General features: G+C 45.3%; 2 protein-coding genes and 1 pseudogene across 2 annotated transcripts; 2 read left to right on the forward strand and 1 right to left on the reverse strand.

Annotated features, from left to right (window-relative positions):
• The first annotated feature begins 8,087 nt into the window (after nt 1-8,087).
• Nucleotides 8,088-12,903, forward strand: LOC125513856 (O-glucosyltransferase rumi homolog). The gene is made up of 8 exons (XM_048679063.1): nt 8,088-8,353; nt 9,208-9,467; nt 9,580-9,624; nt 10,012-10,634; nt 11,196-11,388; nt 11,609-11,673; nt 11,751-11,961; nt 12,118-12,903. Exons 2-8 carry the CDS (start codon nt 9,312-9,314, stop codon nt 12,721-12,723), a joined length of 1,899 nt encoding a protein of 632 aa, XP_048535020.1. The 5' UTR covers nt 8,088-8,353; nt 9,208-9,311; the 3' UTR covers nt 12,724-12,903.
• Nucleotides 12,904-14,549: 1,646 nt separating this feature from the next.
• Nucleotides 14,550-17,868, reverse strand: LOC125513857 (vesicle-associated protein 1-2-like). The gene is made up of 8 exons (XM_048679064.1): nt 17,543-17,868; nt 17,181-17,251; nt 16,940-17,021; nt 16,717-16,832; nt 16,466-16,594; nt 16,228-16,269; nt 15,290-15,370; nt 14,550-14,998 (listed from the first exon to the last, which is right to left on the reverse strand). Exons 1-8 carry the CDS (start codon nt 17,598-17,600, stop codon nt 14,891-14,893), a joined length of 687 nt encoding a protein of 228 aa, XP_048535021.1. The 5' UTR covers nt 17,601-17,868; the 3' UTR covers nt 14,550-14,890.
• A 1,011-nt stretch (nt 17,869-18,879) lies between these two features.
• LOC125516820 lies at nt 18,880-20,147 on the forward strand (annotated as a pseudogene).
• The last annotated feature ends 2,900 nt before the right edge of the window (nt 20,148-23,047 follow it).

Raw genomic sequence — 23,047 nt, forward strand, 5'->3', positions numbered from 1 at the left:
TGAAGCTTGCATGTTGGAGAAACCATAGGACTTGGATGAGAACTTGGCATACTTGAAGTCATTTTGCACTTGAAGTTCCTCTTTGGTAGCTTGATGCACTAGCTCGATGAGGTTCAAGTATGGTTGGAAGTCGACGGTCTTCTTGATAGGATGATTGAGTCCATTCAAGAAACATGCCATAGTTTGCTCATCATCTTCCGTGACATTGGCTCATATCATGGCAATCTCCATTTCCTTGTAGCATTCTTCAATGCTCTTGGTTCCTTGCTTGAGGAGTTGGAGTTTCTTGAAGAGGTCGCGGTTGTAGTATGTAGGCACGAAGCGTGCTCTCATGACATCCTTCATTTGCGCCCAAGTAGTGATGGGTGGTTCACCTCTTGCCTCGCGGCGCTCAATGACTTGTTCCCACCAAATGAGGACGTAGTCTTGGAACTCAAGGGATGCCATAACGATCTTCTTCTCTTCCTCATAGTTGTGCAAGCGGAAGATTTTGTCGACTTTCAATGCCCATGATAGGTACTCTTCGGGATCATTGCTTCCATTGAACTTGGGCATGGTGAACTTTAGCTTGCCGTAGCGTTGCTGAAAGTGCAACTATCCCTATGTGGTTTTGGTAATTCCTAACAACATATAGCTCATTGAGCTAATGCTATTTCAAGATTAATATCTCAGGAAAGCTCAATGATTGGCATGGCATGGATGAGAAAAATGGACCCCTCAAAATGCTAAGGACAAAAGGATTGGCTCAAGCTCAAAGCTCAAGACTCTACATTTTCTATTTTAGTGATCCAAGATCACATTGAGTCTATAGGAAAAGCTAATACTATTAAGGAGGGATGAGGTGTTGCTTAATGAGACTCTTGCTCAAAGTGCTTAGTAATATGCTCCAAATCCCTCAACTACTTTCTCACATCCACATATGTCCTAAACCAAAAGTCAAACTCGGCCCCACCGATCCTTTCTATCCGGCGCCACCGAGTTCAGATGTCATAGCCACTGCCACAAACCCTAAGCAAATCGGTATTACCGATAGGGATCTCGGTCTCACCGAGATGGGATTGTAATCTCTCTGTTTCCCTTCGTAACGTTTCGGTCCCACCGAGATGAGCGATCGGTCCCACCGAGATTGCAATGTAAACTCGCTGTTTCCCTTTTGTAACATTTCGGTCTCACCGAAATGAGCGAATCGGTCCCACCGAGTTTACCTGACCAACTCTCTGGTTAACTTATTACAAAATCGGTCTCACCGAGTTTGTGTAATCGGTCTCACCGAGATTACGTTATGCCCTAACCCTAACCATATCGGTCCTACCGAGTTGCATGTCGGTCCCACCGAAACTCCTAACGGTCACTAGCTTTGCTGAATCGGTCCGACCGAGTTTATCAATTTGGTCCCACCGAGATTGGCAAGTTGCGTGTAACAGTTAGATTTTGTGTGGAGGCTATATATACCCCTCCACCTCCTCTTCATTCGTGGAGAGAGCCATCAGAACAAACCTACACTTCCAACCTACTTTTTCTGAGAGAGAACCACCTACACTTGTGTTGAGGCCAAGATATTCCATTCTTACCATATGAATCTTGATCTCTAGCCCTCTCCAAGTTGCTTTCCACTCAAATCTTCTTTTCACCAAATCCATATCCTGTGAGAGAGAGTTGAGTGTTGGGGAGACTATCATTTGAAGCACAAGAGCAAGGAGTTCATCATCAACACACCATTTGTTACTTCTTGGAGAGTGGTGTCTCCTAGATTGGCTAGGTGTCACTTGGGAGCCTCCGACAAGATTGTGGAGTTGAACCAAGGAGTTTGTAAGGGCAAGGAGATCGCCTACTTCGTGAAGATCTATCGTTAGTGAGGCAAGTCCTTCGTGGGCGACGGCCATGGTGAAGGAAATATGCCCTAGAGGCAATAATAAAGTTATTATTTATTTCCTTATATCATGATAAATGTTTATTATTCATGCTAGAATTGTATTAACCGGAAACATAATACATGTGTGAATACATAGACAAACAGAGTGTCACTAGTATGCCTCTACTTGACTAGCTCATTAATCAAAGATGGTTATGTTTCCTAACCATAGACAAAGTAGTTGTTATTTGATTAATGGGATCACATCATTAGTTGAATGATCTGATTGACATGACCCATTCCATTAGCTTAGCACCCGATCGTTTAGTATGTTGCTATTGCTTTCTTCATGACTTATACATGTTCCTATGACTATGAGATTATGCAACTCCCGTTTGCCGGAGGAACACTTTGGGTGCTACCAAACGTCACAACGTAACTGGGTGATTATAAAGGAGCATTACAGGTGTCTCCAAAGGTAGATGTTGGGTTGGCGTATTTCGAGATTAGGATTTGTCACTCCGATTGTCGGAGAGGTATCTCTGGGCCCTCTCGGTAATGCACATAAGCCTTGCAAGCATTGCAACTAATGAGTTAGTTGCGAGATGATGTATTACGGAACGAGTAAAGAGACTTGCCGGTAACGAGATTGAACTAGGTATTGGATACCGACGATCGAATCTCGGGCAAGTAACATACCGATGACAAAGGGAACAACGTATGTTGTTATGCGGTCTGACCGATAAAGATCTTCGTAGAATATGTAGGAGCCAATATGGGCATCCAGGTCCCGCTATTGGTTATTGACCGGAGACGTGTCTCGGTCATGTCTACATTGTTCTCGAACCGTAGGGTCCGCACGCTTAAGGTTTCGATGACGGTTATATTATGAGTTTATGAGTTTTGATGTACCGAAGGAGTTCGGAGTCCCAGATGAGATCGGGGACATGACGAGGAGTCTCGAAATGGTCGAGACGTAAAAATCGATATATTGGACGACTATATTCGGATATCGGAAAGGTTCCGAGTGATCCGAGTATTTTTCGGAGTACCAGAGAGTTACGGGAATTCGCCGGGGAGTATATGGGCCTTATTGGGCTTTAGGGGAAAGAGATAGGAGAGGTTGGGCGCCCCCCCAAGGCCTAGTCCGAATTGGACTAGGGGGAAGGGCTGCGCCCCCTCCTTCCTTCTCTCCTCTTTTCCCCTGCCTTGACTCCTACTCCTAATACATGGAAGGACTCCTAGTTGGACTAGGAAAGGGGGAATCCTACTCCCGATGGGAGTAGGACTCCCCTAGGGCGCGCCATAGAGAGGGCCGGCCCTCCCCTCCTCCACTCCTTTATATACGGGGGCAGGGGGCACCCCATAGACACACAAGTTGATCTTCGTGATCGTTCCTTAGCCGTGTGCGGTGCCCCCCTCCACCATATTCCACCTCGGTCATATTGTAGCGGTGCTTAGGCGAAGCCCTGCGACGGTAGAACATCAAGATCGTCACCACGCCGTCGTGCTGACGGAACTCCTCCCCGACGCTTTGCTGGATCGGAGCCCGGGGATCGTCATCGAGCTGAACGTGTGCCAAGAACTCGGAGGTGCCGGAGTAACGGTGCTTGGATCGGTCGGATCGTGAAACGTACGACTACATCAACCGCGTTGTCACAACGCTTCCGCTGTCGGTCTACAAGGGTACGTAGATCACACTCTCCCCTCTCGCTGCTATGCATCACCATGATCTTGCGTGAGCGTAGGAATTTTTTTGAAATTACTACAAAACCCAACACATGGTGGGATAGACAAGGTTGCTTCTTCGTGGACCCTTCGTGGGTGGAGCCCTCCGTGGACTCGCGCAGCCATTACCCTTCGTGGGTTGAAGTCTCCATCAACGTGGATGTACGATAGCACCACCTATCGAAACCACGACAAAAACATTCGTGTCTCCTATTGCGTTTGAATCTTCCAAACCCTTCCCTTTACATTCTTGCAAGTTGCATGCTTTACTTTCCGCTGCTCATATACTCTTTGCATGCTTGCTTGAATTGTGTTAAGATTGCTTGACTTGTCCAAAGTTGCTAAAATCTGCCAAGAACTAAAATTGGGAAAAGGATAAGTTTTTATTTGGTCAAGTAGTCTAATCACCCCCCTCTAGACATACTTTCGATCCTACAGTTGCTCTTCATTGTGTTGGGGTCGGGGATGATGACGTCCTTGACGAGGAGGATCGTCTCTCACAACTTGCTCTTGTCGTGGGGGATTCCCAATATTTTCTTGTTCTTGTTGAACTTGAGGTTCATGGCGAGGTTGTGGGAGATCTGGAGGAACTTGACGATGCACACGTGATTGGTAGTTCCTCTCTTGAACTTCTTCGCGAAGTGCCTCTTCTTGTTCGCGCCTATGGCGGTTGCGTTGGGCAACGGCGTGATTCGTGTCGTAGAGTGCACGTTGAGCTTCAAGTGCTCTAGCTTCTCGCAATTGTTGTTCTTGGCGTTGTCCCTCGGCATCTTATGCATCTTGGTGTAGGCGCGCTCGCTCTTCCTCTTCGTGTTGGCATTGGCATTGTCGTTCTCGTGCTTGCGCAAAGGTAGCTTGGTTTTGACGATGTCGTTGTTCTTGAGAGTTGTTGTCGTGTAGAGGATTGTTGTTTGCTTGACGATCTTGGCGCGCGGCACGTCGAAGAGTATTCAATGTCGGTGTCCTTGAGCCGGAGATAGTGTAGTCGGGGTGTCGACTTGAGCGGCTCCGTCTTGATGAGGACGAAGTGGAAGAAGAGCGGTTGAGCAACAAAGCATGAATCTCGTCCATTCTTGCATCATTCTCTTGCTTGTGGTCATCGAGCTTGTTGTCGAAATAGTCTCTTGTACGTTGCTCGGAGAGTCGCAAGTCGGTGGCGAGGTTGTCGATGCGTTCACTCATTGCTTGTTGCTCTTGATGCAAAGCACGTTGTGCACCAAAGAGGTGGCTCTTTGTGACGTATGAAGACATATCGTCGTCTTGCTCGAGGAAGAGTGGGTCGGTAGAAGTACTTGGCCTATCCATCATTCCAAACAATTTTGTGAGTGGTAGAAGGAGAAGAACAATACCAAATGTACCTTGACCGAAGTTGAAGATGGATCAATGATCACTCCAATGTGGAATAAGGAAATAGCACAATTGGTACCAATTCTTGTCGGTTTCTCACACCTACACAAGTAAAAGCTTATGGTGGAGCTCGGTTAGGATGGTGGCATAAAATTTGATGCAACTGTTAGTGAACTTCAATAATGTTGGAAAAGATTTGCAAGTTTGCAATGCAACAAGTAGACCAATAGCAAAATATGGTACATGGAAACACACACGCAAAGAGATAAGTGGGGTCGTGCAACCAAGGAATTAGCCAAAATGTGAAATCCACGAAAATGCTCTTGTTGCACAACACTAGGGAGACGCTAGAACGATTGCACAAAAGGCGGATACGAAGACTTGTGCACAACCTACTAATAAAAAATGCAATGGTTTCTCTCCCAAGTATGCTCTATGTATGGTGTTCCGATGATATGATCCAAGATGATCTAGTATGACAATCTTAATGTAGTATGATGCTATGGTTCTTACTTAAAAGCCTTTTGCTTATCTTTCCCTTTTGCTTAAAAGCTTGTTTGGCTCTTTCTCTTTGAGCTCTTTTCTCATGCAATGCTTCACGAATCAAGATAGCAATTGTGTATGCGATGACAACTTTGTCACACAAGAGATGATACCAAGATATGAACCAATGATATGGTATGTATGCTATGGGAAGTATGATCACTAATGTGCACAAGTCACGTTGCCAGCAATACTCAAAGGCTAGTCTCGATGGGTAAGCTACACAAAAAGTAAGGCTATGGGGTTATCAATGCAATGGCAAGAATGATGTATCACGATACCAAAGATGAGGTTACTGTTCTTGCTTACGGTATGGTGTCAAAATGGTGGAGTGGTTGTTGTCGATGACGAATCCGTGGCGAAGATGAGCGGCGGTGATGTTCATGACGAACCGTACCTAAATAGCCGACACACAATAGGACACAGAACCGCAACTCAAATTCTCAAAGCACAATGTGGAAAAAATTGTGTCGGATTGCGTAGCGGATCAGCGTAAGGTGGTTGCGGAAAGTGGTTGTTTTATGGCTCTGCGTATGCGGAAGTGGGGCGGTGGCTGAAATTTTCGGGGGTGAAAAATTCAGTTTCGTCAGGGTTTTACGGATGTCCGGGAGGGGGCCGGTCGTCCGGTCGTCGGACTTCCGTAAGCTGTCGGACATCCGGTGCCTGTGCGAAATCCGGGCACGGGATGAACTGCTAGGGTTCGAGGTGGATGTAGCGAAAATGGTCAAATCCAGGCGATTTTGTGGATGAAAAAGGTGGAGACGAAGGGGGAAGCTAGATCCACTCAAGGCAAAGAAAATCCGTGGATCAAATCCAACAAATTTTCATCACACCAACAAATGACAAAAAAAATGGGGCTATTTTTGTGGGGAATTTTCGAATTTGGGGAAGAACACAACAAAAATAGGCTAGAAAACACATCGGGGAGGCTCCGAAATCGTGATCAACGTGGCTCTAGATACCAAGATGATGTAGGGTGGAACCCTAGATGGCCGATCTTTCACGAAAGGTGCGGATCCCGCGAGGAACACGAAGAACACGAGGGGAAACACGAGGGGAAACGCGAGGGAAAACACGAAAGAAACACTAAAACCAACAAGAATGATCACACATATGCTAGATCCTCGAACACAAAAGAGATACAAGATCCATAGTCAACTAGGGATGATACAAGTAGCACGATCTTCTCCGTGAGGAGTTCTTGAGGTTCTTCCCGTGAAGGGGTCTTGAATCCGCTTGAGGGATCTTCTCCGAGGAGGCGCGATCTCCGAGGAGTAGGTAACCAAGTGGATGAGCAAAGCTCTCACATAAATATGAGCTAATCCTCTGCTAACCCTAGCTAGGAGGAGGGCGAGGTCTATTTATAGTCGTAGTACAAAAGGGGGGCAAAGTGAAGGGGTACATGGGCCTCAGCCCGTAACTGGACACAGCCAGGGGTCAGATGTCCAGTGGGCGTCGGACATCCGGAGGCTCGGGACGGTCCGGACGTCGGTAGATCTTCGGACTTCCGTAGATTACGCTCGGTCGCCGTGGCGTCGGACGTCCATAGGGGCCCGGTCGTCCGGTCTTCCTCGGACTTTCGTTGGTTCCATTCGGTTGTAGGGTCGCCCGGAGATGGTCGGTCGTCCGGAGCCTGGGAGGTGTCGGATGTCCGGACCTAGTCGGACGTCCGGCCGCTGTAGCTTTCTTTGGCCTAATTTCCTTGGGCTTGACGCTTGGTGTCCTTGTCGTCTTGTCCGATGGATGTAGCTGCTCCATGGCTCTCCTCCAAGTACCTGATCACACATAGTGTTTCCGTTGGAGGTAGCAGCCATGTCTCATGCATAGAAAGTGGTAGTTCGGAAAGGAGCGACTTCACCTTATCTTCGATAGCCTTTGCTCATGCTCTTGTCATTGGTTCAAGTGGTGTTGTGGGAGACGTAGGTGGGTCCATGGGGATAACCTTGGGATGCTCCGCATCAACATGATTTATTTATCTTTTCTTTCGTTGCAAAAGGAAAGCATGGGGTGGAAACTAATGTAGCCATTCGATGAAGAATTGATGGATCGGAAGCACGGATGGGAGCACCCGGAGGGAGCATGCAAGCCCCGTCCAATTCTTACGCCCTATGCACTACCATCACTAGTACCACGCGGTCCCTACAACAATCACGTGTCACAGTTACATGTATGACATCGGACAACATCACGAGGGTGCGCTCGTATCAATGAAACAGTGCAGCTGCACTATTAAGTATTTGGGTTGTTTTAGGGTCAGCCTTGAAGATCCCCAGGTTTCCGAATTTAGTACTTCCTCTGTTTCGAATTACTTGTCTTAGATTTGTCTAGATACGAAGGTATCTAGCACTAAAATGAGTCTAGATACATCCGTATCTAGACAAATCCAAGACAAGTAATTCGGAACGGGGGAGTAGTATATAAGGAATCAGGTCCGTAGCCGTTGACCTGTCATCACGCCCGCGAATCTGGTTCGCCTTTTGACCTGCCTCTCTAGCATAATAAAAAAAAGAAAAAAAATGCACTCAGATGGTTTGACATAGTCACGCTATGGCAGAAAGGGTGCAGCCCATGCGAAGGCCTCCTTATATTGAGGGCTGGACATGCTCCTGCGGCTCCGGTCTTCCTCCAAACCAGTGAGATCCAGCTAGACATGCGCGCGCGCGCGCATCTTCGGAGCCTTCCCCACCACTTGGTTCTTCCAGTAGTGAAGGCACCCGGGACTGGCCCCGGTCATCATCTCAGGCGCTGCCGGGCCATTCCGGCGTGCGGGTGCCACGCCAGGGGAGCGCCGGAAGAGAGAGACGCACCAAGGCGATCTCTTGTAGCCGGCCATGAACGGCGGCAGCGGCAAGGGGACCCGCCGATTGATGTTGGACGCCTAAGGTTAGGCCTTCTTCTCCCTTCTTATTTTCACGATCCCCTCCGTGGAATCTCCATGAGATTTCGCTCACGTTTCCGTCCGTGCTGTCTCTCTTGGCCTCGTGGTTTGGGTCTTGAAAAATCGCGTCGTTTGTTGTGTTTTTAACACAAGACATTACCACGATATAATCTGCATAGTACATGAAGCTCACGTGTGCGGAAATGAAGGCTCACGCTAAGATGATGCGTTCCCCGAAATGGAATATCGACGAGGACATGAGAGACAGCCAGACAGGACAGGAGCTGCTAGCACAAATCCAAATGGTCCACGTCGCATTCTTTTTCTCCGTGGGAAGCACCATCCATCCACCTCACGTGAGCGAAGCAAACTTGTGCTGACCGCGCCTTGGCGCAAGAGACCCTTTTTTAGGCATGTACAACGGTGGTATATGGATACATATGTTTTATGATAAAAAATAATTTAAGGCATCTATATTTATTTTTCTCTCCAATGCAAGGTATCATTGATGGGCCTCGTTAAGAAATAGAAAACAAAGACTTTAATACACATGCATCTCTATTTTTCATTTCAACCTTTTCAGCTTTTATCATCGAACCACACTTTTTCTCTTCAAGCACCCGCCTCCTGAAAAAGATCCCGCTTTTCTATTCGAACCTACTTTACGTCATATTTAATCCTACATGACATGCGAGGCATCACCTTAAGGCTATACATTGTACATGCCCTTAGGGTCGGTCTGGTCCAAGAGACCTGCAGCGACGTGGACGCCTCCCCCTGAGCGATCGGCGCGAACCGCAACGTTCTTCCGCGATGACGCAGGGGCTCACTCCATTCGTCTCCTCTTTCTGTTTTTCAGGAGGCAGCCCAGCCAGCCAAACGCGGGGGAAACAAACCTGCAGATAGATCGCGAAGAAGGCAGACGCAGAGGTGGAAGGGAGGTCGAGGGCGGCCAGGCGGGCGATGGCCACGGCTGCCGCCGACGCCGCCGCCGCCGTCCCTGACGCCCGGAGGTGGAGCAAGGCCGGCCCTTCGTCGCCGGTCACCACCGCCATCTTCCTCTTCTTCTTCGTCGTCGTGGTCGGCGTCCTCGTCTCCGCCCGCTGGATCACCACCACCGTGAGTCCCGCCTTGCTCGCAATTTCTTTCCGTCAGAATGTTTACGCCCCCGTGAGTCACGGCGATCCGTTGGGCTCTCCACGCTTACACGGATTTGTCTCGGTACATGCAGACTCATCTGGCAATCACCAATCTGGATCAGTGGCGCACACAGCCGGTAGGTAAGCTCACTCCCTTCTTAATTATTTTGTTTGATTATTGTTTGAACGGATTTGAACCGAATAATTTATTTTACTCTCCACTAGACTAGTAGAGTGACATGGGTACATGCATGTATGCTATGGTGTTCTTATCTCTATTCCTGATTTAATATATTTTGGACGTGCTAGTACGTTCTTGTTTCCAACACCATATCACTCTTCCTAGAATATAGTTGAACAAAGGATAATTTTCTGCATATACCGCTGCATGGAATTTTAACAGCATTTTTCACGTAGGATACAATGCTGTTGGCTTGTGTACAACACTGGAATTTCAGTTTTGCTGCGAAATATCAGCTTTTCAAACAGGAATACTCACAGCCGTCGATCCGATCTCCGCGCAGGCAATCCTGACGGCCACGCTTACCACCTCCATCCCCGCCATCCCGGCCGGCCCGCCGCCGCCGCCGGCCACCTATTCCCTCTCCTGCTCGGCGCCGCCGCTCACCCGCGACCCCGACATCCCCGGCAACATCTCCCAGACCCTCTCCCTCGCGCTCTCCGCCAACGTCACCTGCGCCTCCGTCCCCGACCCCCAGCCGATCCCCCCCGCCGCGGACGCCGACGCCGACGCCAACGCCACCTGCCCCACCTACTTCCGCTTCATCCACGAGGACCTCCACCCATGGCGCGCGGCGGGGGGCATCACGCGCGCGATGATCGACCGCGCGCGCGCCACTGCCAACTTCCGCCTCGTTGTGCTCCGCGGCCGCGCCTACATCGAGCGCATCGCGCCGGCCTTCCAGACGCGCGACCTCTTCACCATCTGGGGCATCCTCCAGCTACTCCGCCGCTACCCTGGCCGCGTCCCCGACCTCGACCTCATGTTCGACTGCGTGGACTGGCCGGTTGTCCACGCCGACGAGTACCAGGGGGACAACGCCACCGCCATGCCGCCGCTTTTCCGCTACTGCGGCGACAACGAGACGCTCGACGTAGTCTTCCCGGACTGGTCCTTCTGGGGCTGGTAAGTAACTGCTCCTCCCTTCTTTCGCTCTTATATTTCTTACGCATTTTGGCATTCCTATATTTCCTAACATCTGAGTTACTGCTCGCTAATAATGCAATGAGTCCGGAGTCTTGAATCATCACCTGCGATTCATGCACCATTACTGTTATGATAATCATGTTTTTACTAGGAATGAATAGTACAAAGACAATGTTCTTCATGTGACACATGGTTTGGAGCACATAAGTTTTGATTCTTTGACTCGATCAATAGTCATGGCCGATCAGCATACCTCTGCCGTACTGGTACTGACTATATTTTGTGCATGTATGAAACGTGGATGCATATCTTTACTTTAGTATCAACTGGATCCCCTGTTTTGTTGCTATGAGAGCAACTCAATGAACGCAAACTGGTAACAATGGATTAAAGAGCAGTACACTTTCCTGAAGTTCAGTATCTTGGGAAGTGGATAAATTTTAAGTTCATAGTAAATGGTGAACCAAAATTAGCTCTGTTCTTTTATGCTTTGATTTTTAAACAAAGTATAAATGCTCAAATTAACTTTTGTGGTCACAGGGCCGAGATAAACATAAAGCCGTGGGATGCACTGCAGAAGGATTTGAATGAAGGCAATAAGAAGGTGAGATGGATAGATAGAGAACCTTATGCTTACTGGAAAGGGAATCCAGATGTCGCAGCTATAAGGCAAGAGCTGGTTAAGTGTAATGTGTCCAGTGAACAAGAATGGAATGCACGGATTTTCAAACAGGTACCTGTTTGTGTTTATGTTGCAGTACACTCCGTTATACTTGAAGGGAGTTTTCCATTTTATTCTCACAAGTAGAAAACCCTATTATATCTTGTCAAATCTTTTTTTTTTTTACAAATCTTCTAATCCTTCTGATCTAGAGCATAGCCTTTTTCCAAAGAAAATAATTTTGATGATGCCTATGGCTGAATAGAGTGTTTACTTTTGCATTCTCATTTAGGATTGGATCAAAGAAAGCAAGGCAGGATACAAGAAATCAAATTTGGCCAGTCAATGCACTCATAGGTTCGTTTTCTGATTAAAAGTTAGGCAAGACTTGTTTGTTTTGTCGTCAATATTGAAGTTGTTATGATGGGTGATAGGTACAAGATCTACATTGAAGGATCAGCATGGTCAGTCAGTGAGAAGTATATCCTAGCTTGTGATTCGATGACGCTGGTGATTAAACCAAAATACTACGATTTCTTCTCAAGGGTGCTGATGCCCACTCAGCATTATTGGCCAGTTCGAGATGACAATAAGTGTGGCTCCATAAAGTATGCTGTTGACTGGGGAAATTCTCACAAGAAAAAGGTATGTTATGCAGCACTATCTAGCAGCTACAAATGACCACACTGGTTTTTCTATGAGCTGAAACACATTGTTCTTTTGTAGAAAATATCATGCCACTCAATATTTTGTACGCTTATAACATGTTTCTCACACCTCCCCTTCAAAAACTGTTCACAGGCACAACAAATAGGAAAGAAGGCAAGCAAGTTCATTCAACAAGAACTTAGTATGGACTATATATACGATTACATGTTTCACCTCTTAACTGAGTATGCTAAGCTCCTAAGATTCAAGCCAACCAAGCCACCTGAAGCTGTTGAGGTCTGTCCCGAATCTTTGGCCTGCCAAGCCATAGGTCGGGAGAAGAAGTTTATGCAAGACTCCATGGTGAAGTCTGCGAACATTGCAGGCCCATGCAATCTGCCTCCTCCCTTCAGCCCTGATGAATACAAAAAGCTACAACAGAGGAAAGAAAAGTCAATTAAACAGGTTGAAACGTTGGGTCAAAATGCTCCAAAGCTCGAGGAGCGAAATGCTTCAAAACCTGAGGATAGCAATCCCGGGGAGCGAAATGCTTCAAAACCTGAGGATAGCAATCTCGGGGAGCGAAATGCTTCAAAACCTGAGGATAGCAATCTCGGGGAGCGAAATGCTTCAAAGCCCGAGGAACGAAATGCTTTAAAACCTGAGGATAGCAATCCCGAGGAGCGAAATGCTTCAAAACCTGAGGATAGCAATCCCGAGGAGCGAAATGCTTCAAAACTTGAGGATAGCAATCGTTGAGAACTCCCTAGTTTTTTACTTCCCCGAGAACTCGCGTATAAAGTTTGCTCAATTTTTTAGTATTCATGGTTGTACTAATTTTGTATTGTAATATCAACATCTTCTTATTTGAATGTTCATACGTGAAACATCTAGAAAAGTTAAAGATTATATTAGATCTCCCTGATCCCCTTCCATTTACGTCTTGTTGAAGATTTTTTTTACATTAACCTCTGTTTCCATTTGTTATTTTAATTGGAGCAATATATTTTGTAAGGGTATTAGAAATCTTATTAAGATTATGTTCTTTTTTTTGCCATTCCTTTGATCGATTATGTCCATGGTGAATGCGTTTATTTTGGGTTAACCTACTGCGACAATGTTCTTTATATCTGCTGCAATTACGTTTCTTAAACTCCAAGACCAAAATGAATATGCTTGTTATCAGATATCCAACTTTAAATTTGCAGGGTATTATGACTGCTTGTTGTGGTCTCTCTTACCAAAAGAAGCTATTACCTCTGTTCCAAAACAATTGAAGTTCTAGGTTTGTCCTAAGTCAAACTTGTTAAAATTTTGACCTAGTCACATTTTTTTATATATTTGGTCAAACTTAAACTAGTTGCGGCAGCAGCAGCAACAGCAACAAAGCCTTAAGTCCCAAACAAGTTGGGTAGGCTAGAGCTGAAAACCATAAGATCTCGCAACTGATTCATGGTTCTGGCATATACTCCTTCCATCCCATAATATATGAGCACTTTTGACACCATTAACTAGTTTGACTTAGGACAAATGTAAAACTTTCAAGTACGGAGGGGTTATTTGCTTCCTCTAGTGCAGAAGTTTACGGATTGTGATGGGAGTTGTCCGTCGTTCTTATATTTTACCCCTGCCTTCTATTTTATAAGGCACGCAATTTACATGCTCTCGAAAAAAAGTGCGGAAGTTTTAGTACGATACATTTACAGACAATTTTGCATGTGTTTGAACATTTAGAGCATTTTTTCATTCTCAAGGAGCTTTAGCATTAGTCCTCGCAAAAAAAAGAGCTTAGCATTAGCATGGAAAGCTAGGCCCTGCTCATACTTCTGTTTTTTCTTTTACATTATACTCATACTTCTGTTTCCCCTGCCGACTTGTGCGTCTTTTTGTACTGTACTTAAGCGTAAGCAACAGTGCACTCTTTTTTCTTCTAGAAAACGTGCACTCATTTTATGGTTTAATAAAAGAGAAAAAAATGGAGCATTTATGTATCGAAGTCAGCATATATCAACAGGACAGCGACTGCGGATCGACACACATTAACCAAACCGATTGCCACACGATAGATGAAGTCTCAACAACGAAGCAGCAGAATTCAGGAACTCCTGATCAGGGTTTAAAATTTCAGTGAAATTTTTGAAATTTCGCATATTTCAGTGTTTGTAACCCCGAAATTTCAAGGTAGATTGAAACTGATTTCAAATAAATTTAAATTATGTTTGAATTCATTAAACTTAAGTGAAATTTGAAATCTCAAAAATCCGAAATAATTTCCTAAATATGCGAAATTTCTGAAATTTCGCATATTTCAGTGGGATCCGAAAATATTTTGTTTCCGAAATAAAAAACCTTGCTCCTGATCATGTATATCAACCAGGACTCAACTATGATTCTACAGGGTCAACACTCCATAGAGATTATGGCTAGGTCCAAATGCTCTCTTTCAAGTTCTCAACCAGGACAAGCCTTGCATAAAAGGAACCTACTGGGTAAACCATATACCAGTCTCAGTTTCTACTATTCAAGTGAGAAATGCCTGAAAGACGTACTGCAGCATTTGTCATATGATGAAGTAACCAGATAACTTCTACATATATAGTAATGTATATATTACTGCAAAGCCATAGTATCAAAGCAACTATTCTGTTTACAGGTGCCAAAAGATGCAAATAATTAGCCATAATATTTACCTAATCGAATAGGCTAAACCGTAGGGCCACTAACAATCTAACAAATACCGAGAGCTTAGGGCGATAGATGACTTATTGACTGACTATAGCAGCTAATATGAATTAAAAAAATTACAAGAGGCATCAGATACAAAGATAAGAGGCCATGGGTTGTACATATGGCTAACAAGACCGAGAGCACGTATGGTATTCAGGTCTTGACAGAGAACTGAAACAGCCTGCATGGTTACAGAATCTCATCTCTTCATGAAAAAGCCTAGGAGGACGCCCAGAATAGCGGCCACGAGTACGAAAAGTAGCGAGAAACCGACATTCTGCCTGCTGATTTCCCGTCTTAGGAGACGCTGTAAAATTCAATAAATGAAACAATAAACTTTGTCAATATGGAACTAAACTGTACGCCGGAATTGAGATCTCACTGGACTGCAGAAAACGATGTAGCAGAGAAGTAATGAAAACGTAAATATCAGGAAATAGGTGCAGAGTTCTGCACTTGTTGAGATCATGAAATGCAATAGTACTTGAAGACACAAAGCGCAAATCCAAAACCATGTTTAGGCAATGTAAAAGCAACGAGTGAATATTTTTACTACAAAGCTAGGTAGAATTATCAGTATCAGGTATAACCCACTAACCAGTTCCTCTCGAAGCTTATTGTTCTCTTGAACGGCAAAATTCTTCTCCTCCTTCATCAACTTCAAAATTAAAGCCAAGGGCTGAAACAGATATAAATAAACGAGATCAATGTGTTGTTCTTTGGCATCACCGGGCAACATCAGAGGGGTGTGTGTGTATGTGTGAGGGGGGGGGGGGGGAATATCATCTACAAAAGGCCCAGATTGCTTCGCTGATGACACTTGCAGAAATGCTAAAGAGAACTTAATGCGCCGTACGTACAGAACAATGACACACTGAGTTCCAACATAGTAGCTACCACCTCCCAAATTCAAGCAATTGCACAGTACATAGAAAATTGCATTCCAACTAATAAGGAAAAAATATGACTAGATAGATAGAAAAGAAAGACCACAATAAATAGAAAGGTAACAGATGTCGACTCTCAAAACATGATCAAATAGCAACAATAAATTAAGCATATCAGGTGGGGTTGGAACTTGGAAGGAGTGAAAAGAACATGGTTGAATTCAGAGATGAAGAGTTTTCAACACATTTATTGAGTGATAACTGAACATGGACAACACCTGCATGATAGTGCAAAATGATATGGCATAAATAAGACATAAATAGGCTAAGACGATGTTGAATTAAAAAGTTTTGAGTTATGAGAAAATGCAGTTGAAGAATATAATTGCATCACAGATTTCTTCAAGAATGCTAAGATATATTGGACGACCAACACTGTATACACCATGGTTGATTTCTAAAAAATAACAATCTTAGTGTTCTTAAAAACACCAAAATCTATTAGTTGGGTGCTCTCTAGCAGTTGGCACTGACATGGCGAGTAGGAGTTAGTTCAGTCTTTCTAATCTTTCATGTGAGATTCAAAAGACCGAACTGTAGAGTAAGATTCAGACATAGCTTGTTGAATTTTTGTTGATAGGGAGCTTACGTCAGACGGTATTGTTTCTGGTTCTGCAAGTTCTCTTGTTGTCTGCAAAGAAAGAACAGCACTCAGCCATAGGATGACGGGATCAGTGACAAGGTCACAATTTAGTCGGTACAGGGCTAACAGAGAATGACCGTGGGTTATTATCTGCTACTGGAATACAGTTGACAGTTTGACAGCAATAAGAAAACTTAGCTGATGTTGTTACAGCCGTAACGACCACCTAAGATCAAGATTTTACCTCTTGATAACTCCAACTGCCCAGACTTTCCTGATCAGAGCCCTCATTTACGGATGTCGGTTTCGACGGTGGAGCATAAACAACCTGCAGCTTCACCTCGTCCACCACATTGCCCGATTCTTTGGTGAACTACAAAAATACCTCACCAGGGTTATTCATGGTAAACTGACAATTCCCCGCCAAAAAAAAGGAAAACTGACAATCTATGGTACTATAAAACATAGAAGTCAGCCCAGTATAACATGGGGTACCATGTCTCCGTTGATATCCTTGGGTGCGATGTCCTGGCTGACCACGGCACTCTGCACAAGGAACTTGTCCCTGCATTGCATATCCGGCGGCGCCTCCCGCTGTGCTTGCATGGTTACTGAAAACAATAATTCAGAGAGCACAAGACAAGACCTTAGCATAGAAAGCTGATGCTTCAGGAAAACAACATGCATAGTGATGGACTGATGCCGTCCATCAACCTACCGAGAACGTCGAATGTGGATCGCGGTGCCACAATGCCGTTGTTTGGCCGGACACAGTACTTCTTTGGGCTCGTTGTCTTAACCTACAGACCTAAGGTTGCACTAATTTAGTAGGAGTAACTACCAAAGTACATTTTTGAACAGAACTGTAAGTTTTTTCTTAGATAAAAGATGGACTGTAAATTTGCTCATATTTTGAGCGAAACAAATAAGATAAACAGCAATAAGAATGATTCGATTACCTTGAAGGCGATGTATTGGTCTGTTCTGTTTGTCAGATGCAGTGAACACGAGATCTGCTTCTGTAACTCGACTGCATGGTCGAATGAACACGGGAAACAGAAACGGGGAGAGTTAGCAAAGCGAGCGAACAAATACGATCATAATAACACCCAAAAAAACAAGTGCTGAAAAGAGAGCCTCAAAGTCAAGAAAAACAAGAGAGGAGAAACATCAAAATCAGCCCCACGAAAAAGACCTTCCGAAGGATACTTTCATGTCATGAACATCGAACCAGAATTTTCTTTACGCAGAAACCCATCGAAACTGCCGAAATAACAAGCAAAACTGAAGCAATTCAAGAGAAACTGGCGAGAGAACGTACAGGCGAAGCGGAGCTCGTTGGGGTCGATTCCGAGCAGCTCCCTGGGCTCGGAGCTCATCTTCCGCAGAATTTCAGCCGGAAATCAATCGGCACGGGACTAGCTGGAGTGGGGTTTGGGAAGCTGGGATATTCTCGATCCCCCCTCTGCCACGCCCCGTCCACGCTATTCGGCGCCTCTATTCCTGGAGCAGCAGAGGAGGAAGCGGGGGAAGATGGGGAAACATGGAATTTCTGAGGGGAACAGGAGTCTGGCAGCCACCTGCTCGCGGTAGGCATCGTGCGTATTATACCCAAATCGAGAATTCGAGAGAAATGGACGTCGTTTTCTAGTACGCTTTCGGGTGAACGAAAATTTTCTCTTTCACTCACGTTTTCCTGCTCGCGGTGGGAAGGGAAGAAAGGGAAGCGTGGGCTTCTTTCAGGAGGTGGTTCCGTGGTTACATCATGGCATTTGCATTCCCATCGGTCCATTCCATCAGTCAATTGAAATGTCACCAGCATTCAAGTATATACCACTAGGTCTTTGCGAAAATTAACCTATATATGGATGCGTTTAAACCCTGCTAATAGGTAACTCTACTAAAATAGCACTGCTGCAGCTATTTGTCTATAAGCTCGAAAGCGCTTTTTTCAAAACGGAGGCAAAAGATTTGCCTCATCGATTAATTAAGCAGAAGAAGAGAGTTGTCCGGTCTCATAGCTGAAGCTCGAGAGCGCTTCGTGTGTGTAAATTCACATGCAAACATCACACACAGTTATTAAGGGCGTGTTTGGTTGCCTGCATCCAGCCCAACTAGACCCACACGGGAAGAAGAGGCCTGTTTGGTTGCCTGGATTCACTGTTGGGCCTGCATCACACGTTTCTCAAAGCAGCCTAGAGCCTGACTCGCTGGAAACGCTCGGATCGGCAGTTTCTCGCGAGTCAGGCTGAGTGTGGCGCGAGGTCGCACGAGCGGGTAAGGGTGAGGGGGGAGGGGGGGGGGTGTCGGGAGATGAAAATCTGGCGCGCCGCCCGGGCGCCAAATCTAGCCTCACCTCTTTTCACTCGCTCACCCATAGCCACTACCCCCCTTTCTTCCCTGCTGCCCCACCACCGGCGGCGACTGCGATTTCAGATCTACGCTAGAGGCGGCGGCGTGTGTGTGGCAGCTCTGGTGCTCCCCTTGCTGTTGGCCAGTCTGGTCGACCTTGTCTGTGCCATGGCTCCCCTACGCCGTCCTCGTCTCCGATGCCAGTAAGCAGCACCCCCTCCGCCCTTTGTTAGCTCGGTGATTAGGCCGTTAGGCTAGGTCTACGATCGATTTCCCACTGAACGAATCATCGATGTCGACTAGGTTATGGACGCACAGATGAGGTTGATAATTTAGGCAGCAACACTGATTAGTGTGATTCAGGCATGGATCATGTTCATGCACCAAAGAGTTGTTCGTCTTGCTGGGAGACCTTTGATCAGCTATGCTCCATTGTTTATCTGGGAACAAGAGAGGATCCAAAATTTGAACTACATCTACAACTGCAATGACGTCGAGGCTCTGTGGATGCTTCGAATGAAAAAAGCACCATTTGCCAGGCTTGTCGAGACCTTCAGGAGCAGGGGGCTGCTACAAGATAATATCAACACTAGTGTCGAAGAGCAAGTGACCATGTTCCTCCATGTTGTTGGCCATAGCCAGAGGTTCAGGGTCATTCATAACACGTTCAAGAGATCAATGGAGATCATCTCTAGGTACTTCAAGCAGGTGCTTTTTGCTATTGGGAGCTTAAAGGAGAGATGGTCAGGAGACCATCTGGCCAGACTCCACCCAAAATTCATGGAAGCCTAAGATGATATTCATACTTCAAGGTGAGCATTGATAATATACACTTTTCATGGCTTGATATGCTTGTATTGTTCAAGTTGAGCACTAACACAGGCTTGTGATGCCATTTTCAGGATTGCATTGGGGCAATAGATGGTACTCATATCACTGTCAGAGTTCCTAGGTCACAGTCTGCAGCATACAGGGGGAGGAAGCACTACACAAGCCAGAATGTGTTTGCTGTTGTTGACTTTGATCTGAAGTTCACATATGTGATGGTTGGCTGGGAGGGGTCAGCGCATGATGCTAACATTCTCAGTGGCAGCATGAGTCGACCTGATGGGATCAACATCCCCGATGGCAAGTTCTACCTTGGAGATGCTGGCTATGAATGTCGGTCGGATATTCTTTCACCCTTCAGGAAAACCAGGTACCATCTCAACGAGTTCTCTAGTAGGAACTATCCTAGGATTGCACATGAGCTGTTTAATCTCAGACACTCCAGCCTTAGAGTAACTGTTGAGAGGGCATTTGGAGCTCTGAAGAATAGGTTTAAGATCCTGGATCAGAAGCCATTCCACCCATACTCCACTCAGGTTAAGCTTGTTCTTACTTGTTGCATTCTGCATAACTGGATCCTCTAGTTGGGCTTTGATGAACACGTGCCTGAGGAGGAAGAGGTCGAGCCTGACGATGTTGTTTGCTCCGGCCATGGTGTGGAGGCATTTGACAATGACGCTTGGAAGAACAAAAGATTGGAGTGGGCAGAGGCAATGTGGCTTAACAGAGGTCGGTGCGGGATTTGAAGAAGAAGAAGAAGCAAAAGCAGAAGCAGAAGCAGAAGCAACAGCAACAAGCAGAAGCAGAAGCAGAAGAAGAGGAAGAGGAAGAGGAAGATCTGGTACCAGCAACACCATGAATTATCCTTTATTTAGCCAATGGCTTTTAATAATTTGAACTGTCATTTGGTAGTAGTTTGGATGAACTGACATTTATTTAACTAGCTGGCACTACATGTTTAGATTGCGTGTGGTAAGCTCACCACTAGTTAGAAGTGATGACAACATCTTATGCAGGTTGCAACCAAACACCATGTCATATGTCCGCCTAATGCAATGCGGACAACCAAACGTCAAGTCAAAAATGATTGTCTCGTCCAACTAGATACATGCAGGCAACCAAACTATGTGCATCTGGGGTCTTTTTACCCTACATCCGCTCAATCCGGCTCAATAGAGCCAGACTCACTGAACCAGACTAGATTGACAATGTAATCAAACACGCCCTGAGTTTCCTTTCAACTCGTGACCTCAACCAAAGAGATCGCAAGCTTGCATGCGCCGTACGTCTGAGAGCAATAACCCAAGCTGTGCACTCAACCGGATTAATCCAGATGAATAAGACTTTTGGGCCATTTTGTGTGAGTACTCTGTTCTTTAAGTGACCAGTCTAGAAAAGGCAGTACTAGTTCTAGATAAATACAGATATCTGTAGTTGTCAATTTTTCTTGCGCTTTGAACCTCCTGGCTCCGCCCTTCTCTTGTTGGACGCCGTCGATTAATCTGCGCCGTTCCGAAAAGGGCAGATTTGTAATTAGCACGCGCTGTCATTTTCAGCGTCTTCTGCGTTGAAAAGAACATGAGGTTGCTCCCTTTGCGTGTGTAGTACTTTCTACGCACCCTCTGTAAAGTCCGAATGAAATCGTCAACCTTATACTGTATCATCTGACATCTGAACACACCACAACAAATTAAAAATACTGTATATAACAACGGTATATTGAGTACGTACATGCGATCTCCCTGTTTTATTGGGTGAATATAGTACGTGATGGACATATTTGCAGTAATGCAAAGAAACAAGGATATCCACTATGACATGGCACTCCCCGCAAAGGAACCTGACGGATCCAAAGGCACATAAGAAATGACATTTTTGGGCTGCAATGAACTCACACAATCCTGGACCCGCTCCTTAAAACGGAAAATGAAAAATGGAAGCCCCTGCAGAAAGCTGTTTCTTTTGGTCAGTGTGATTATACTAGTGCTGAATCAATAAATACTAGTGCCGAATCAATAATATCCGAGAAACGTATTCACAAAAAAGAAGAAAAAATGATCTATTATGGCCTAGTCCTGACTTTGAGTTATATACGACCGTCGGTGGACTCCGGCAGGAAGTCCAGCTTGCTGACAAACAGCGGTCCGGGATAGCGGCAAACGCTGGCCACGTACACGGTGGGGTCATAGCAGCTGGTCCGGTACTCCGGTCGCCGGCGCAACCGATGCGTAACGGTCACACCAAACGACGGGTAATTTGTGACCTCGTATCCTCAACTTGGGAATGGCCGGCAGTGCTTGGTTCGACGAACATGCTGATACAAAACGTCTGAAGAATAAACGAGAAGAGAGGTGAGGAGTCGCTTACTGCGACGGAACCAGTTCTGAAGTCACGGTCCAGTCCAGCGAGATGACATGGTCGCGAGCAACGGGTCGAAAATGGAGATCTGGTCCTTGGTATTATTTTCCTCGCCGGGGGACTTTTGTTTCGTCACGGCAGCTGCTATGTAGGACCGCCGTCGACAGCTGGGTTGGTTGAGAGCGGGACGTGCGTGCACTGAACCGATGGAGATCGATCTTCTCTTCCAAAAATGTTCAAATACGGAGAGCACTGGAGCTCGGGTGCTGCAAATCTGCATTCTCTGACTTCCTTTCTCTCCCTCACTCTGAATCTGCACTTGTTTTCTTTCTAAAATGCACTTGTTTACTATTTCCTTCTATCTAAAATAAGTCTTGTGGTCTTAGTACAAATTTGTGCTGAAACCACGGCACTTTTTTTGAATCGGAGGGGAGTATTATTATTTTGAGAAAGGGTGTATCTAGCTCTCTTCTATAGATAAGAAATAATTATGTTTTATCTAACTCCTACATTGTTGAATTTTACATGAAGATTTGAAAGATTTTTTATTTTTATTTTTAATTGGTTAATCAAGTAGAATAGGTGTTAGATAAGACTTTGTTGATGAGATGAGAATTAGCAAAGCTGTTTGCGAAAACAAGCTACACTTTTTTTCTTGCATAAAAAGGCACTTCACCCTCGTGTGGAAAGATTTCAAAAAACCAACCAACAAACGAGTATCCGTTGCAGTAACCCTCAAGGGTCACTTTTGTGTTCTGAGAGCGTGTCAAGTGGTGCATTCAACCACCGTCAAGTATCGCGTCGTGGACGTTCCCTCTGGATTTCAGTTTTTCTATTTTTTTAGTACGTGTTTTATTGTTTTAGATGGTTTTTCTTCCTTTTTTTGACCTTCTGGCTTTTGCCTGGCTTTCTTAGTTTTTTGAGATTTTATTTTTGTTTTTGGATCACATATGTGCTTCTTAAAAAAAGTTTGTTCTTCCACAAGAAAGACAAGTGTACTTCTAAGCACATATTTGATTCCGCGAGAAGCACATTCGCCTTAGCTTTCGTGAGAAGCAGATTGTGCTTCCCTATAAATGGGAAAAGCACAGCCTAGGCTTTCCAAAGAAAAAGTGAAAACCGCAATCGTGTTTCATTGCTCCGGTTTTTATCTTTTGTTATTCTTTTTTCTAGTTGTTGATTTTTTATGGTTTTCATTTTTTGGATTTTATTTTTTCCTTTTTCAGTTTTTTTTTCAGTTTCAACATCGTAACCTATTAACATGAGATCTAGTTTCAAAGATCTTGAC

This window comes from Triticum urartu, chromosome 6, assembly GCF_003073215.2.
Source record: "Triticum urartu cultivar G1812 chromosome 6, Tu2.1, whole genome shotgun sequence".
NCBI lineage: Eukaryota > Viridiplantae > Streptophyta > Magnoliopsida > Poales > Poaceae > Triticum > Triticum urartu.

What these genes read in the sequence shown, in the direction of transcription:
- LOC125513856 (XM_048679063.1), top strand. Translation starts at nt 9,312, where the DNA reads ATGGCCACGGCTGCCGCCGACGCCGCCGCCGCCGTCCCTGACGCCCGG. An exon ending in CCCGCTGGATCACCACCACC is followed by an intron (nt 9,468 to 9,579) that starts GTGAGTCCCGCC and finishes CGGTACATGCAG; the next exon opens with ACTCATCTGGCAATCACCAA. An exon ending in ATGCACGGATTTTCAAACAG is followed by an intron (nt 11,389 to 11,608) that starts GTACCTGTTTGT and finishes ATTCTCATTTAG; the next exon opens with GATTGGATCAAAGAAAGCAA.
- LOC125513857 (XM_048679064.1), bottom strand. Translation starts at nt 17,600, where the DNA reads ATGAGCTCCGAGCCCAGGGAGCTGCTCGGAATCGACCCCAACGAGCTC. An exon ending in CAACGAGCTCCGCTTCGCCT is followed by an intron (nt 17,252 to 17,542) that starts GTACGTTCTCTC and finishes TCGACCATGCAG; the next exon opens with TCGAGTTACAGAAGCAGATC. An exon ending in ATCCACATTCGACGTTCTCG is followed by an intron (nt 16,833 to 16,939) that starts GTAGGTTGATGG and finishes TATTGTTTTCAG; the next exon opens with TAACCATGCAAGCACAGCGG.